We start from the raw sequence: 16,641 nt of genomic DNA, 5'->3' as shown, positions 1-16,641 counted from the left end.
AATTTTCAAATCCCAACTCTGAACTGAACAATATGTTAATACGTTTAACATTTAAATGTAATTGCATACAAAAAAAAAGATAAATGAGTATTTTGCCACTATTTTGGAGCGTACATTGGCTAATAAAACATGGCTAACATTTTTATTACAAACAGTCTAGTCTGTATCTGTGCTTCTTCGTTTGGTGTCACTTTCCTTTTACACCGGGCTTGGTTAAGACAGCCAGAGAAGGTTCTTGTTTGTTGAGACTTCATCATTCCCTTTGAGGCTTGATGGCACCTGGATCAGGTGTAGCTTAGGGATCCTCAGATATGATGCACAGATGATGCCCAATTATATGTTTATATATGTGCACATTTAGATTACTTGAACAACCGGTGACTGAACGTAATTTGGGGTGACCATAAGAGCCATTTTCACAGGATGTGTCTTTGACAGGATTTCTGTATTGCTTTGATTCAAAGTACAAAGTTTTCTTGCGCCACTGTTTGAAGAATTTCACTTTTGGGAGTTAATTTTTAGTCCATGGCCTGTCCTGAAAAGTCTGTCTCGCAGAGATGAACTTAAGATGATCTGCAGTGACATGCAAGCCTCTCTAGGAAGTGGGCTGGGTTTGGTTCAGTTTAATAAGAGTTCTCTGGCTCGCTGTTCGCATGCTCGACTCCACGTGACAGTCCTGGTCCCCTTACATGACCTTACGTGAGTTTTGTAAGAGCTACAGATTCAAGAGCTCTCTACAAAAAAATGTATACTAAACTAACAGCTACAAAATCCAACGTCATTTCTAATGTAAATGACGGAACCACGCTGTGGTTAGGAAGAGACATTATGCACAAAAAACAATAACACTGGAATAAAGGCGAAGCCTAGATATGACATATTTTGCATAACTTCATTGGTCAATAATAATGTCAATCCCCAAAGCGTGTTTTTACTGGCTTCCACAGCAGAACAGCCCGCCTTCCTGCGAGAAAGCCACCCCATTGGCTCATCGGTCTTCCAATAGCACGCGTTCTGGGTTTCGAGAAGCCAAACGCCCTGTCAATCTTTTGTTCTACGTTCACATTGGCTGAGGGGGACCAAAAGAGGCGAGGCTTGTTAAGGAAATGAGTTTCCTTGTCTGTGTATGTCAGTCGAGCGACGGTGCGGAATGGCGATTTAAACCGTTAAACAAAAGCGATCGGTCGGATTCGGTGATCTGCGTCACGGGTTCGGTGTTTCACTAACCGATGGACGTGACCACGCGCCGCTCGAGATAGAATCGGCCCCGCCTCTGTGATTTCCCGCTGAGAGAGCGCGCGTGTGTGTGTGTGTGTGATGATGACCGCGGAGCTGCTGCTGTCTGAGCTGGACAGCCGCTTCTGCGCCGATAACCTGCTGACCAGCGCGGACTGGGGTGAGTAACGCCAACCCTAACGGCTCGCTGGATGAGGGGCGTTCCGAGGACGAGACTCCGGTTCCGGCTAGAGCTAGTGTGCGTCTCCCCTCAACAGCTGTCTCAGTTTGACCAGTTGAAACATAAAGGAAGAACCGTTTAAGACGTTAAAAATAAACAGCTGGTTTTAAGTAATGTAAGAAAGAACATTTTTGTAACTACAGTTAAATGTAATAGGAATAGGAAATATATGAATCAAAGTTTTCTGACGCTTCTTCACTATATAGCTGTGTGCATTACATGTTTTGCTACAGATGATGATCTAGCGGCTAGTTCCGGGTTTTGGGCGGTTGCCATGGCGTTGCTATGTGGTTGCTAGGTGGTTGTTAGTGTGTTCTCACTTGACCCGAATCAAAAAGTCACCAGTGCATCACAAAGCTAAAAGTTCCCCTTTAACGAGCTGTGAACTGTATAGAGGAGGGTTAGTATGAAGCGTTTCAGCAGCAGCTTCTGTCTGAGCGGCGAGCAGAGCTTGGTCTCTTACAATAACCTCAAATATTTCATATAAAAGCTTTTTATTGTGCAATCTACAAAACAAACTGACTAAACGTCTCCAGTGTTTTGAATACTGTAAGTCAGTGATTAAGAGTAGTTTGTGAGCTCCTGCTTTAGTTTTCCAGCATCTTCTTCGTATCTGTATGATTTTGAGATCCGTCTTCACGCGGAGGACAGATGAGGGACTTGTGTACATAAAATGTGTACATTTCTCATTTTTTCCATGTGGCTCTGCTCTTTAGAAACCGCAAAAAAAATTCTTGAGACGTTTCCCAGAAAATAAGCACAGTTTACCCTGATTCTTCTTTTAAAGAGTTGACACCCTCTGGCTCTCAAAGCATCATATTTCCTTCCTGTTATATTTACATAATCTGTCTGTGTCTGTCAGATGCCTGTCTGTATCAGTGTGAGGATATGGAGGAGGATTTCACCGGAGAACTGAAATATGACACGTCGGTACGGCCCATCTCTCACACACACACACACACACACACACACACACACACACACACACACACACACACACACACACACTGCTGTGAATGAGTGTGTGACGTCTGTTTGAGTTTAAAGCAGTCCGTCTGTCAATGGCTGCTCTATCAATTATTACCCATCATTAGGCTGTAAGTGTTTGTCTCACAGAGAAGCACAGATATTTTTAAATTTCCTACTGTAAACATATCGAGACTTCTTTTATATAGTAATGTACATTGCTAAGAAGTTAATTTGGGCGACTTTAAAGGTGATTTTCTCAGGTTTTGCGCTTCAGGGTCACAAATGGGCTGAACAGCTATAACATGCTGTCCCAAAAACCCCTCATAGTAAGGTGTAGTGTCTGCTGGAGCGTGATGATGCTGAGAATGTGAGTGAATATGTATCTGAGTGTCTCTGTCTGTCCGTCAGCTGGACAGTGACCTTGTCCTCACGCTGGACCCCGATGACCCCACTTCACCCTGGAAGAACCTGGAGAACCACCTCACAGGTGACCCACCAGCCCGTCACCTTCTCTTTAAAGCTCTTTATTATCAAAACAATATTTGAAGGTCAGAGAATTTTAATAGATATCATCAGTGTTTTGGCTTATAAATATGATCTACCTTTGGCAGTATTCATCAAAAATTCAGAGCGCACACACTGAAGAATGAACGGATATCTTCATCTTGAGACCGCTTCTTAAAGAAACACTTCACTTTCTTTTTTAATTAGGCTCATTCTCCAACTCCAACTTGGGTTTTACTAGGGTTTTTTTAATCTATTCAGCCAGTCTTTTAAACCCTTTTAAACAGGAAGCTGAGCAGCGGGTGGACTGCAGACAGTACAACACCAGTCATTGAGTCTATCAGCAAGAAACGGTCCTTCAAAACACCAAAGAAAAAGATTAAGTCGCCTCTGGGAGTGTATGATGAACGCAGAGCGTGCGGTTTATTGGCCTTTTCAGAAGGACTCTGACCTGCAAACATTTGTGTTTAATGATTGAGTGCTGGTGTTTAGAGCTCCGCCGCTTCTGTGATCCTCTCTGTGATAACACATAATACTGACCTACACGCTGTGTGTGTTTGTAGGTGAAGTGTCGGTCATGAAGGATGAAATGACAGTGACGCAGCCTCTGCCAGTGGACATGTGTAAGTGACGCTGTCTGCTTGTGTCTGTACAGAATCTGTTCAGGATTATTATTCCCAAACCGCCGTAGTGGTTCCTGATGATTAGATGATGATTCATTTTTCATGTAGCGAGTCTTGTTGCAGATGAAACTTTGTTTAAAAGGTGTGTGTGTGTGTGTTGTAGTTTTCCAGGTGAAGACTGAACCTCCGTCACCTGCGTCGTCTCTGACCTCTGACAGCTCCATCCCATCTCTCCCTGAGCCTCAGGTGTGTGTGTGTGTGACCGAGCAGGCTGAAATATTTCCTGTGGTTAAGCGGTGACCGAAAACGCGCCTCTGCTGTCGTCCGTGTTGTTTTTCCTGTCTTGACGCTGATTTTGTGCTGCTCAGGTGACGGTGAAGAGCGAGAACCCGCCCACTCCACCTTACATGTGTGGAGATGTGCTCTCGCCGCCGCTGGCCAGTGTGGAGGTGACCCTCGCCAGCATCACTGCTCCACACCAGCCCCGGAGCACACACACACACCCCCTCAGCAGCCTGGACACACACAACACAGGTGTGCTCTCACACGCACACACACACACGTTTGTTTTGTTGTCTTGTGTTGTTATCCACTGATTTTTCTAGTAGGTCAACAGGATGTTCTCTCCTCTAACCCTAAACCTCCTCATCACAGAAACATGTGCAGAACACTAGATCTACATCAAGACTACTTCTGATTTATAAACCTTTTTATCTAGTGATGACCGCTCAAACATCTCACTAGTGGGTCGTCCTGATCTTTCACTATATAAGAGACCGCATTTACATCCTAGCAAATATAGTTCAACCAGTACACGCTCTCACACACTCACACATGCACTACATCTATCTCACACACAGACTTGCACATGCACTGTAACTAATACACACCCCCTCACACACTCCCACATGCACTGTAACTATCACACACACACACTGCCTGCTGAGGTTTAAAGTGAGTAAACAGGACAGGTGACTCTCTGTTATAGAAGACAGTTCTGAGTAACTTGAGTTCTGTTCCTGTTCCTCTAGATTGACCTGTTCTCTCATATCTATTTGAATGTTCTGCATGAGCATGTCTGCTGTGTCTTTGCTCTCCTCGTGTCATTGGTTCTTGATGTTTGGTGTGTGTGTGTGTTCAGTGCTCTCCTCTGCAGCGACGCTGAAGGCCAGCAGTATTCTGAGCAGTAAGCCTTTGATCCAGCCCAAACCGGTGTGTGTGACGACTCTGCCGGTGGCTCAGAGCACCAGCCCGGCCAAAGCTCTCCTGCTGCAGAGCGTCCCTGTCCCAGCCCTCGAGCAGAACACCGCCCCCGGTGAGACCCGTGAACACACACACACACACACACACACACACACACACACACACACACACACACACACAGACAGCCTTAACATGCTTCAGTCTGTTCTCTTCTGAAGGAGGTGCTAGCTTGTAATTCCACTTTTAGTGTGTAATCTTGATGTTTGAGCATAAACATTCGTATTTGAGTGTGTCTGTAAAGTTATGATGCTGATAGTTCAATTCAAACTGAAATATTGTCTTTTAAAATTATGGCAGTTTAATGCCTACAAAAAAGACTGGTAGCGACTGTAATGAGTTACTTCCCAGGTTTGTGACATTTACATAAAGCTAGGCTAGTTAACCAATCAGAGCCCATTTTGCATTTCTGCGGAACGGGCTTCATCAGGCGTTATTCTTGAGAATTGTGTACACCAATGTGTGACATCACTGGCAAACAACCAATCACGAGCCTTGGTTAAAAGTTAAAAGGTTCTGCTCAAGGCTAAAAAAGGTTGAAGATTATGATGAATTTAGATGCATTTACATTGTAAAAAATGCGATGTTCATGGATGACAAATAAAATATCTTTATAATATTATTACTGTTGCTATGTTACCATGGCAATGAATGATGCTGAAAGCTAAGCTACTTTCATGGTACCTAAAACCCAGGATTGGTGCAAATTAAACTGATACTCAACCTGGCTAGCCAACAAATCCGGCTTGATGGTACAGGCTCCTGCTCAGTGCAATAGGTTGAGTTCATATATCTTAATTTTTTTCATTCATGCTGATGTAGTGAGATTATAGAGCTCATCAAAAGAAGAAAAAATGTCCCAAAAGGAGCCCATATATTAAATTTAGTGCTGAAAGGTTTTTCCCTTCTCTCATATGATGAAGTGCGTCAGCTGCAGCAGATACTTGATAACAGCATGTCCTCTGTCTGTCTCCTGCAGTGGTTCTGTCTCAGTCCGTGTGTCTGGCTTCTGCTCCCGCTATCGTTAAAATGGAGCCTCTGTCTCCCAGCATGCCCCACTGCACCAGCCCCTCAGCCGCGCCCCCCAGCAAGCCCATCATCCCCGCGTCCAGCCTGCCCGGAAACGGCTGTACCGACATCGACGTGAGTGTCCACAGAGTTCGCTCAGTACTCAGATCTTCTGCTTACTGCCTAACAAGATTTCAGTTCAGAAGAGGAAGAGTCTGAATGTTCAAGGTCTACTTCTGAGCTACAAGCAGAACAAGTGAAACATCAGTGTCAGTTAACATTTGGCATGAATATCTGATTCCACATTATATCCACACTAGGTCTCAATATGTTTTTAGTAAAAAAAAAAAAAATGATTCCAAGTCAAGTCATTTGCTCATTGCCACTCGTTTTGCACGGGTCACAAATAACCTTTTGGTGTGTGATGGTGTTTAGCTGGTTTATGAGAACAGATGGATTACACTAAATGCACTGGTCTGGTCCTCAGATGAAGGTTTTGAAGAGGCAGCAGCGCATGATCAAGAACCGAGAATCAGCATGCCAGAGCCGCAAGAAGAAGAAGGAGTACCTGCAGAACCTGGAGGCTCAGCTGAGGGAGGCACAACAGGAGAACGAGCGTCTACGCAGAGAGAACCAGGCTCTACGACTGAGACTCGCCACCAGAGAGGTGTGTGTGTGTGTGTGTGTGTGTGTCTGTGTCTGTGTCTGTGTCTGTGTCTGTGCGCGTGTGTCTGCGCAGAGACAACCAGGCTCTACGACTGAGACTCGACACCAGGGGTGTGTGTGTGTGTTGGGATTCATGCTGTGTTTAACTGTCTGTTATGTCTAACAGGCCTCTGAGTCCAGCAGCAACAGAGGAGCGCTGTGTGTGATGGCTGTGTTCCTCTTCATCACCTTCACCTTCGGCCCCGTCAGGTAGACCTGCACACAGTCCAGACTCATTAGTAAAGAAATCTCTGCTTTGTCAGATCATCAGCTTCTCTATTTTTGGTTCTAAAAATAATAAATTCTGACAGTGTAGTTCAGAGTAGACCCAGTTCGTGAACAAATGACTTTTTCAGACTCTTCAGTCTTCTTGTAATGGAAAAAGAGACTGGAGACTGGACTTGCTCTGTTAGGAAGGGTCTAATCTTACTAATGTTAAATAAGGCAATATGGTCTGTGAGGTGCTGATTATAACAATCACAACTCCAAGGTTCCTTGCTCTCCTGGAGTTATGGTTGACAAACACAGCTGTATAGAAAAGTTGTGATAAAGAGAGGTGTTAGCAGAGACCACAAACGGTTCTGTCTTAAAAAGGTTGACTTTAAGCTGATGAATTTTCATCCAATCAGAAATGGAATGAGAGTTAGAGTATAGTGTCATCAGCATAGCAGGGATAGGAAAAGCCATGCTGGTGAATGACAGATCCTAAAGATGACATGTAGATGGAAAAGAGAAGTGGTGCAAGCACTGAGCCTTGAGGAACCCCTCCAAGACACCATGAAGAACCTACCAGAGAGGTAAGACTTGAACACTGGAGTTCGGTTCCCGAGACACCCAGATTTGTCAGGATGAGTACTGAGGATTAGGAAGCTGCTCTTGTCAGTCTTGGGACTTTAGTAACCGAGAGGAGGGCAGTCTCAGTTGAGTGGCTGCTATTGAAGTCAGATTGGTTTGTTGTTTTGTGCAAGAGGAGCAGAGATTTGCTCACTCAAGTGTCTTTTGCAATGAACGGAATATAGGATACAGTTTTCTTAAAGGCTGGGATTTTGAGTGTATCTTAAGCAGGAGGGTTACCCGAACCTGCTTGAATCTTGTGAAAAAAGTTGGACTTTGAACCCTGGCTTAAAAGCATTTCAGTTACTAAACATTCGGTGCATTAGTAGTATGCTCCGCATCTGATTTTATACAACCAAACCAGTTCTAAACTGTAGAGGTCGGCCTTCTGCCTTTTTTTTCCATCAACTTGTGAGGAGAACTTTCAAAGGTATGATAAATAAGACATCAACCATCCCTAGTTGTATCTTAAACAAATATTGTCCTATCCTAACAAACCATACATCAATGAAATAAACCATACATAAAAAAATAATTATTTTGACTGGTTTTGTGATCCGGGGTCTCATATATAAACACAGGTACTAAAAGAATTGTTAATGGAATTGTTTAGGAAGCAAAATCAACTCCACAAACTGTGTGAGGTGAGTTTTGAATCATTGTGTGTCTTCTGCAGTTTGAGAGACAGGACGCTGGGGACGGGGCTGCAGGAAGCGGCTGCTCCGCCGACGGGAAGACGCCTGCTGGAGTTCGAGACGTCTCAGGAGCCGAGCAGGAGACGAGCGAGCGAGAGACAGACGGGCCGAGAGGAAGAAGAGCGCTGGAGCAAATCAGAGCTGGACAAGAAGGCTGCGGTCTCGTATCAGTTCAGGTGAGATGACTGTCCAGAGTCACACACACATCCAGACCTCGTCAGTGTGTTTGAACCCGTGTTTGTCCTGCAGGAATCAGAGCGGTGTGTTCAGTGACGTCAAAGACCTGCTCCTGGAGGACATCGACAGATACTTCTCTGACTGCAGACAGTTCAACCGCTCCGAGTCGGTCAGGTCAGTGCGTCCTGCACAAATACAGCGTTTGGACTTGTACTCCTAATATTCTTTTAGATCCCATCCTGCATCGGCTTCTTTTTTTTAACCGTATTATAATTCAGAATGATTTGGTAGATGTATGGAGAGACAGGTTTCATAGGGAATGATAAATGTAGCTAGACTGAAAATAAGTGGGTGTAATATTTTTTTCCATGTTGTCTATCATTTTATTACTGTCAATATTGTTTTGTCATATTCAATACTTCATTGTTTGAAAGGATTTTCTGGAGAAATTTGAAGTGTTTTGGACTGAATGGGGTTCTAAGAAAAATGATTTTGTAAATTAAACAACATGAGATGTTTATAATGTTACATTATATCTGGTATGATCCAGCACTTAGATTTATTTTCAGCTGGTGTTTTGTGTAAAAAAAACAAAACAAAAAAACAAGATAAGGGTGATCTGATAACATTTGATTTCTGTAAATTTAAAGGACATGTTAGTAATGTGTGTCTACAGGCGGATGCATCTCGCACACAAACAGGCCAGGTATTAAAATGAAAGCATTTCTGTGTGGATGCTCTTAAAAAACAGTGTCAAAACAAACATCTGATAGTCCAAAGACTGCTGATTCAAGACAAATGAGAAAGATTGCAGGGGAATTTTATTCAGGCTTGTACAGCAAAGAAGAAACCGTTTCCCAGCTTTTGCAACAACTGCCCATTACTAAAATGCAGAGTAAGAACCTGGACCCCGGTAGAGCATCTGGCATTGATCAAATATCAAAGAGATATCAATATTGTTAACTATAGTATCTTTTAATATGAGAAAGCATCATCTGCAAAACTGGAGTAAAACAGAAGCATTTTGGTCTAATGGTAAAACGACAGTGTCTTCGCCTGTTATTTCTGGAAATGTAAAGTAGGGAAAAGAATGGTTTTAAGTTTTTAGGTATTTTTCTTAGGTTCTGATTTGTATTAAAGGAAAAACTGGGAAGCTGTAAAGGATAAAACTTGTGATAGATACTTAAATGGAAATGGATTTTACCTCAGCTATCTTCTATCTTATAGAGGAAGAGTGGCTATAAATACTCTTGCTGTTGTGTTGAATTAATTCTGTACTGAAAAGAGTTTAATTTAGGCCTTATGGACATTAAGTCCATAACAGTCTCAGAACTGGACAGAAATAGCTTGTGCTTTATTAAATGAATTGGGGCGGATGAATTTGGATAGACACCTCTATAAAAATATGAACTTGAAGGAGGTGGATTTTAATGGACTTCCTTCTTTTCATGCATCTGTATTAAATGCATGGCAAATATTTACTGTTAAAAGAGGAATCTGATATAATTCATGAGTGGGTTCTGGAAAAAAACTTTAATTTTTTATCCGATTTTATCTAGTGAAGAAGGGTGTCTTGGTTGGTTAGAGCAGAAAAATGCTAAATTACTCACTTTAAGATTAATGGACCAATGATTTTCTGGAGAAAATCTCATTCTGTTTGGACTGTTGAAGAATTATCTGAGATTCAAGAGTATTTCCCTGTAATACCAAAGCAAGAAGGAATGGCTAACTATGGAGAATGGCAAGAGGCTTATGGAAGATTACTTTCTTAAATTGAAGAACTTTGAAAGATCTTCCAGAGACCAAGTGGACAAATGTTGTTGAATTAGGCGCTTCTCCAAAGGGATGTTGGAGGTCATTGTGTAAGAAACCAATTGAAAAAAGAAGTGGGGATTTGCAATGGTGGATTTCTCATTGGACTGTAGCAACAAACGGTTACAAAGCTCATCTAAATCCTTTGCAAGGTGTTTGTTTTGTGAATATATTGGATGTTCTGTTGGGAATTCCTGGTGTGTTAAGAGACTTGAGTAAAAGTTTTGGAAATAGTTTGTCATTCACATACAGTGTTTCAAATAGTGCATTTTTTTTTATTTGCTAAGACCAAAATGTGGTTGAGAAGAAAGAGCAAAATGCTGCTAGATAGTGACACTGATCCTTTAAACGTGTTTGGAGCTCTGGTGAAAAGTGGACTGATTATGTCAGTACTATGAAATACCGATTGATACGGAATCTTTCTTTTTATTGTTGTGTGTTGGAAATATGATGTCAACCCAACGAAGAAGGAGGCTGTGATATATTGTTGGGTTTATTTATTTAAAGAAAATGGATTGTTGAATGGGTTTTTTTTTTGGTAATAGACTGTATTTTGTCATTAAAGAGTCGTTAAAAGTCGGTTCTCTCTCTCTGTGTCAGGTTGGCCGATGAGCTGCGTGGATGGGTCCATCGTCATCAGATCAACCGGAAGTCTGATGGAAAGGTGAAGGTTGTGAAGAAGACTAAAATAGCTCAGGTGTGCCTCAGCGTTCAGACTCCGTTCCCTGTGAATACACACAGGATTTGCTCTGTTTATACTAGTGCTGTGTGTACTGTCCATATTTATTATGTACATATCATTTCACACACATTTATATATTTAAGAAAAACATTAATATATCAATTATGCAACTATACATATGCATGTAAAGTACCAGTGTTCTTTTCCTCTCATCCACAGAAAGCTCAGCACAGGAAGACAAACTTCTCCAGGTACCTTCCAATCCAGGCTCATCGCTCCATCGAAAGGTAAACACGGAGCCTCTGCGTAAACCAGCGCTGGAACGGTTTTATTTGATTAAAAAGCTCATGAAGCGCTTGTCTGGTGTGTCCTGACAGTCAGCTGCAGGTGCTGCCCGGGCCGGAGATCAGCTACAACGACTTCCTGGACGCCATCGACCGGCGCGAGGACACGTTCTATGTAGTGTCGTTCAGACGGGTAAGAGTTCAGCATTAAACGGACAGAGCGCCCTCGTCGGTCTCTCACACGCACTGACTCTGACCCCTGACCCCTACAGGATCACCTGCTGTTACCCGCCATCAGCCACAACAAAACCACTCGCCCCAAGATGTCTCTGGTCATGCCCGCCATGGCCATCAACGGTGAGTTTAACCAGTCGCTTCACACAAACACGAGAGTGAAAGTCCAGAAGGTTCAGTGTCAGGCTGAGCAGCTTCTTTTTTTTTTGTTCCTGGTCACGGGTTGCGGTTTTTGTGGGCTTAAAAATTGTTTCTTGTTAGGGCAATGTGACAAGCAACCTTGTTTCTTTATTCTTCAGTGCATTGATTGATTGATATTCTGTCTGCTTGCAGTTGGTAGACAACCAGTGCAATAATATATCGTAGTTTATTTGTCAAATACGCCCCTCATTGGAGAAAAACCACATTCAAATAGAAGGTGCGTGACGCTGTAATTCAAGCAATAACAGAAGTAGACGCTGAAGATTGGGAGGTTATGTATGATTTAAAATGAAAAAAGCAGTCCTATCATAATACTAAGAGTAAACACATTTAGTTCAAATAGCTGTGTTACAGCTCTCTGTGTCTCTTCTTTTCCATCTCTCCAATCCTATTCTGTTCACAGCTGAATTTTAAAATAGCGTTCGGTTGGGTTTTTTTTTTTAAAAAAAAAAAAAAAAGTTTTTCGTATATGTTGCAAGGCTCATTTATGATTGATAATAATTGAAAATAATTTATAAATAAAATCTTGGGCTTGTTTTTGAAGCTGCAGGTGCTTTATTTGTCTCGTGAGAGAGTTGGCAACAGTGGTGAAATACTTACTATCTTACTGACACAAGTGTTTTCAGCTTCCACTTCCTGCCCCACATTCTTTAAATGATTCTGTTATTTAAAGGCCATGTTAGTAATGTGTGTCTACAGGCGGATGCATCACACACACACACACACACACACACACAGAGCACACAAACAGGCCAGGTATTAAAATGAAAGCATTAGTTTGTGGCCCAGGCCTGCATGACCTCAGGAGGCTCTGAAAGACTATGTTTCCTGGTGTCTTTTACAATGCAGGAAAACCACGTGTGCACGGTTGCCAGGGAAATATCAGTTGAACCTCTGGGCAGAAAGTGCTTTGTTTCAAAGAGCTAGTTCACCCAAAAATAAAAACTGTGTCAGAGCTCTCTGGATCCTAAGGCTCAGAAACATGGCAAGGAGATCTGTAAAATATCTGTATAAAAATATTCCACGTGTAAGAAACAAAAATGGCACATTTATTCAACAATTAGTCTTTTCTGTCACCCTGTAGTGCCAGAGAGGATCACACATGTGAACAAAATGAATGTAAACAGTATATTTACCTGCATGTGTTGCATACGTTGTTTCTGTATTTAATACTCTACAAAAAATGGCTAAATGGTGTGTCTCTCTCTCTCTCTCTCTCTCTCTCTCTCTCTCTCTCTCTCTCTCTCTCTCTCTCTCTCTCTCTCTCTCTCTCTCTCTCTCTCTCTCTCTCTCTCTGTCTCTGTCTCTCTCTCTCTCTGTCTCTGTCTCTCTCTCTCTGTCTCTCTCTCTCTCTCTCTGTCTCTCTCTCTCTCTCTCTCTCTCTCTCTCTCTCTCTCTCTCTCTGTCTCTCTCTCTCTCTCTCTCTCTCTCTCTCTCTCTCTCTCTCTCTCTCTGTCTCTCTCTCTCTCTCTCTCTCTCTCTCTCTGTCTCTCTCTCTCTCTCTCTCTCTCTCTCTCTCTCTCTCTCTCTCTCTCTCTCTCTCTCTCTCTCTCTCTCTCTCTCTCTCTCTCTCTCTCTCTGTCTCTCTCTCTCTCTCTCTCTCTCTCTCTCTCTCTCTCTCTCTCTCTCTCTCTCTCTCTCTCTCTCTCTCTCTCTCTCTCTCTCTCTCTCTCTCTCTCTCTCTCTCTCTCTCTCTCTCTCTCTCTCTCTCTCTCTCTGTCTCTCTCTCTGTCTCTCTCTGTCTCTCTCTCTCTCTCTCTCTGTCTCTCTCTCTCTCTCTCTCTCTCTCTCTCTCTCTCTCTCTCTCTCTCTCTGTGTGTGTAGACTCGGTGTATAACTGCGTCTCAGGCCGGCTATGAGATGATGATGCAGGTTGACTGTGAGGTGATGGACACCCGGATCATTCCGATCAAGTCCTCTGTGGTTCCGCCCTCGCTCCGAGACCCGCCCCCGGTCCCGCCCCCTCACCATCACCACGGTAACCAGAGCTCGCTGCGCAGCCGGGCCCAGCCGCTGCAGAGACGCCGGAGCTCAGGGTACTTGATCAGCCAGAGCGGCTCGGACTGAGGCGGTCCTCTCTTCCGCTCTCTTTATACAGCCGTTGTGTTTCTTTCTTTTCTTTTTTTTTTTATGACTTTTTTTTTTTTTTTTTTTTTTTTTTACAGATTTTTATTGAGATTATTTAAAAGCGATGTTCTTCTATTGGATGTATGTGAGATAAACGTTCATTTGATTACAATGAATGATTTTGTATGTGTTCTCGTCCATCACAGTCACGTTTCTGCATGTATATACAGTGCTCTGTAGGTCTGCTGGGCTTTTCTCGGACACTGAAGCTGATGGCAGAGGTTTTAGGTTGTTGTTAATGTTTCTGTTCACAGATGTGGAGTCACTGTCTGAACCGGCTCCCATCTCCACGCATGCTTCACTTAACCCCAGGGACTGCTGTAAATAATTTATTCCATCCAGGACGGTTTGGATCGGTGAACGAGTTCTTATTCGGTTCAGGACCGTCTCAGAGACTGACAGAAGTGGTCTCTTCTCCTTGAAGATACGTTTTTGTGTCGACTTCTGTTCAGTCCGTATATGATGATGATGATGATTTGTGTCTGAATCTGTCCCATGATGACCTGCTCCAGCACGCTTCTGTTTTCTGTGATGGAGGGATGTTGTGTGAAAATGTAAACCTGCTTTTTTTACTTTATTTAAATGAGCTTTCATCAGGAAAACTCTTGTCTCATTTTCTCTTCCTGTCTGTACGAGAATTTTGAACTACTGTTTTCATTTGTAGAGGAGAAAATAAATTTGATAAATACTGTATATCTATGTTAAAATTATTCATGATTAGTTTAGTGGGTTTTTTTTAAAACAAATAAGCAGATCTCCTGAAGCAAGAGGGCGCTAGAGACTAGGTAAGTGTTTTATATTTTAGACACTAGCTGGGTTTGAGTAGAAGCCCAGCAGTCCTGAAGTGTGTGTGTGTGTGAGAGAGAGAGGTGTGTGGAAGTATCAAACATCACATTTAGAAATATAATATCTGCTACTGTAGAAGTATACTTCATATGAAATGAGTGATTGTGACGTATGAAGTGCTCCAGGAGCTGCACTGCTTGTGTAATAACTCTGGCACAGTTTGCAACTGGAAAACTCCACCTGTTAGACTCATTTTCAATGAATTCATTTTAAACTTAATATATATCGTAAGAGAATATCCATCAAGCATGTGCTTTGCCCCAAAACCATTTCCATTACCCTTTTTCTTACAGGCACAGTTCCTCTGGTAGTGCCTGGATGCTGATAGGAGGCTTGCTTGCAGGATTCGAACCTTTGACCTTTAGTTACCAGTCCTTTCGTGAGTGAATGTAGTGACCACGTCTGAAACACGGCACTCTCTGTGAGCTGACCTTCGGCAGACACTTGGAGTAAATGAACGGATAATAAAGGTATATGAACTAGCTTGTTATTTGAGACGGAGCTCAGCAGACTCTGAGCTGATGACTTGTGGCAGATTAAAAGCCTGATGACATCATTTCCTGAGATGAGGGCTGATGTCACGACTGGTCTGTGAAGATCCCATTACTCTGATTCCATAGAGAGGGAAGGAGACGTCTTGGACCGGTCGCCGTGATTTTACCTAGACGTGATCCTAGATCAACATTACTGTCCAAGAATATAGACCCTATCCAAAGTGTGTTCTAAAATCAGTGGGAAATGATAGAGGATTAACAGGAGTGTGGAAATACCTAAAACAGATATTTCCTGAAACCTTATCCCTCAAATCTGATTGGTTGATTAGAGTGTAGATCCAGGATCTTGTACTTGTCTTGGACCGTGGTCTTCTGGATGCTGGGGCTGTTAATGTGCTGAGGTGTTTTATAAGAGCAGAAGGAGTCCAATGTGTGAGAGACTTGGTGTTTATAAAGAGCTTGAAACTAGAGGCGCTAATAAAATCAACCACCTAGAACGGCACAGTCTTATTAAAAACACAGCTGCGCGCGTGTGTGTGTGTGTGTGTGTGTGGAAGCTGAGTGCAAGTGGTATGGGTTTGGAGTGACGAGATTTTTATGCTTGAGAGTCTGTGCTCCTGACCTGTGTGTGTGTATAGTGTCTGCACACCTGATGCTCTAGCACAAATCGGTTTTAAACAGCTGCTCGGGTTAAGTTAATTTAGCCTGAGCTGTGCTTCATACCTCCACAGCACTCCCAATAAACACGAATATTTACTGATCGTAATTTAAGAGCTTACCGTTGTGAGACAGAAACAGAGCTTGGTTTGTAGATTGTGAGGATCTGTTCAGGTGTGACTGATTTCCTGGCTCCGTTCAGCCACACTAGCATACTGCTTTCATTAGCTGATGCTAAACACGTGCTGAGAGAACCGCAAGCAGTGTGTGTGTGTGTGTGTGTGTGTGTGTGTCATGGCCATTGGTGAGAAAGGGCAAAAGGAGTTTGCTTCTCTTAAATAATTACATTCACTCTAGAATGAAAACTGTGTCATTAATTTCTCACCCTCATGTCGTTCCAAACTCATAACTCCGTTCATCTTCAGAACACAAATGAAGATATTGTTGATGAATTCTTAGAGCTGTCTGATCCTCCACAGGCAGCGAGGAACCTAACGTGATCAAGATCCAGAAACGTAGAGAGGAGATTGTTAAAATCATCCGTCCATCCTACGAGAATAGTTTTTGTGCTCAAAGAAAACAAAAATAATGACTTTATTCAGCAATCTGTCTCCTCGGCAGCAGGGGTAGTGTGCCATTGGAGTATCACATACATGAACAACGTATGTACACTGATACAATGATCTGAGCAACAAACAACATGTCCCGCACATACATAGTGAGTTTTAGCATACTGTAAGTTTACTTATTGCAGAAATAATATGCTTTAAAATAATATACATCAGTGCAAACTGCATGTAGTGTTACAGAGTGCTTAACTGCATGCTAATTGCAATAAAAAATGTACTTTGAATTAGTTTTTGGCGCTTCAGTAGGACTTCAATACATCTCCATACGTAATTTCCTAATTACTTCTATTATTACATAAACCATGCTAAAATATGTACTGACAAATGCTGACAGGCATTTCTGCCGAACACCCGCACGCACAAGATGTTTTCTCGGGGGTTATGTTGAGCTGGCACACGCGTGTAGGTGTGTTAAAAGTGCACCCATGTGAGTCATTTACACGT

At 42.7% G+C, this 16,641-nt stretch overlaps 1 protein-coding gene across 1 annotated transcript; it reads left to right on the top strand.

Moving 5' to 3' along the window:
• Positions 1-1,095: 1,095 nt before the first annotated feature.
• Positions 1,096-14,264, top strand: atf6b (activating transcription factor 6 beta). Its single transcript, XM_043234112.1, is given in 18 exon segments — positions 1,096-1,396; positions 2,319-2,386; positions 2,834-2,912; positions 3,493-3,552; positions 3,716-3,798; positions 3,921-4,086; positions 4,694-4,867; positions 5,792-5,955; positions 6,308-6,487; positions 6,653-6,735; positions 8,036-8,230; positions 8,304-8,405; positions 10,644-10,740; positions 10,945-11,012; positions 11,103-11,202; positions 11,282-11,366; positions 13,269-13,282; positions 13,284-14,264. Coding segments are annotated over 18 exon segments (2,025 nt in total). The 5' UTR covers positions 1,096-1,317; the 3' UTR covers positions 13,512-14,264.
• Positions 14,265-16,641: the final 2,377 nt, after the last annotated feature.

This window comes from Puntigrus tetrazona, unplaced genomic scaffold (genome assembly GCF_018831695.1).
Source record: "Puntigrus tetrazona isolate hp1 unplaced genomic scaffold, ASM1883169v1 S000001062, whole genome shotgun sequence".
NCBI lineage: Eukaryota > Metazoa > Chordata > Actinopteri > Cypriniformes > Cyprinidae > Puntigrus > Puntigrus tetrazona.
The sequence above is the reverse complement of the archived record's forward strand: the minus strand, read 5'-3'. Positions and strand labels throughout refer to the sequence as shown.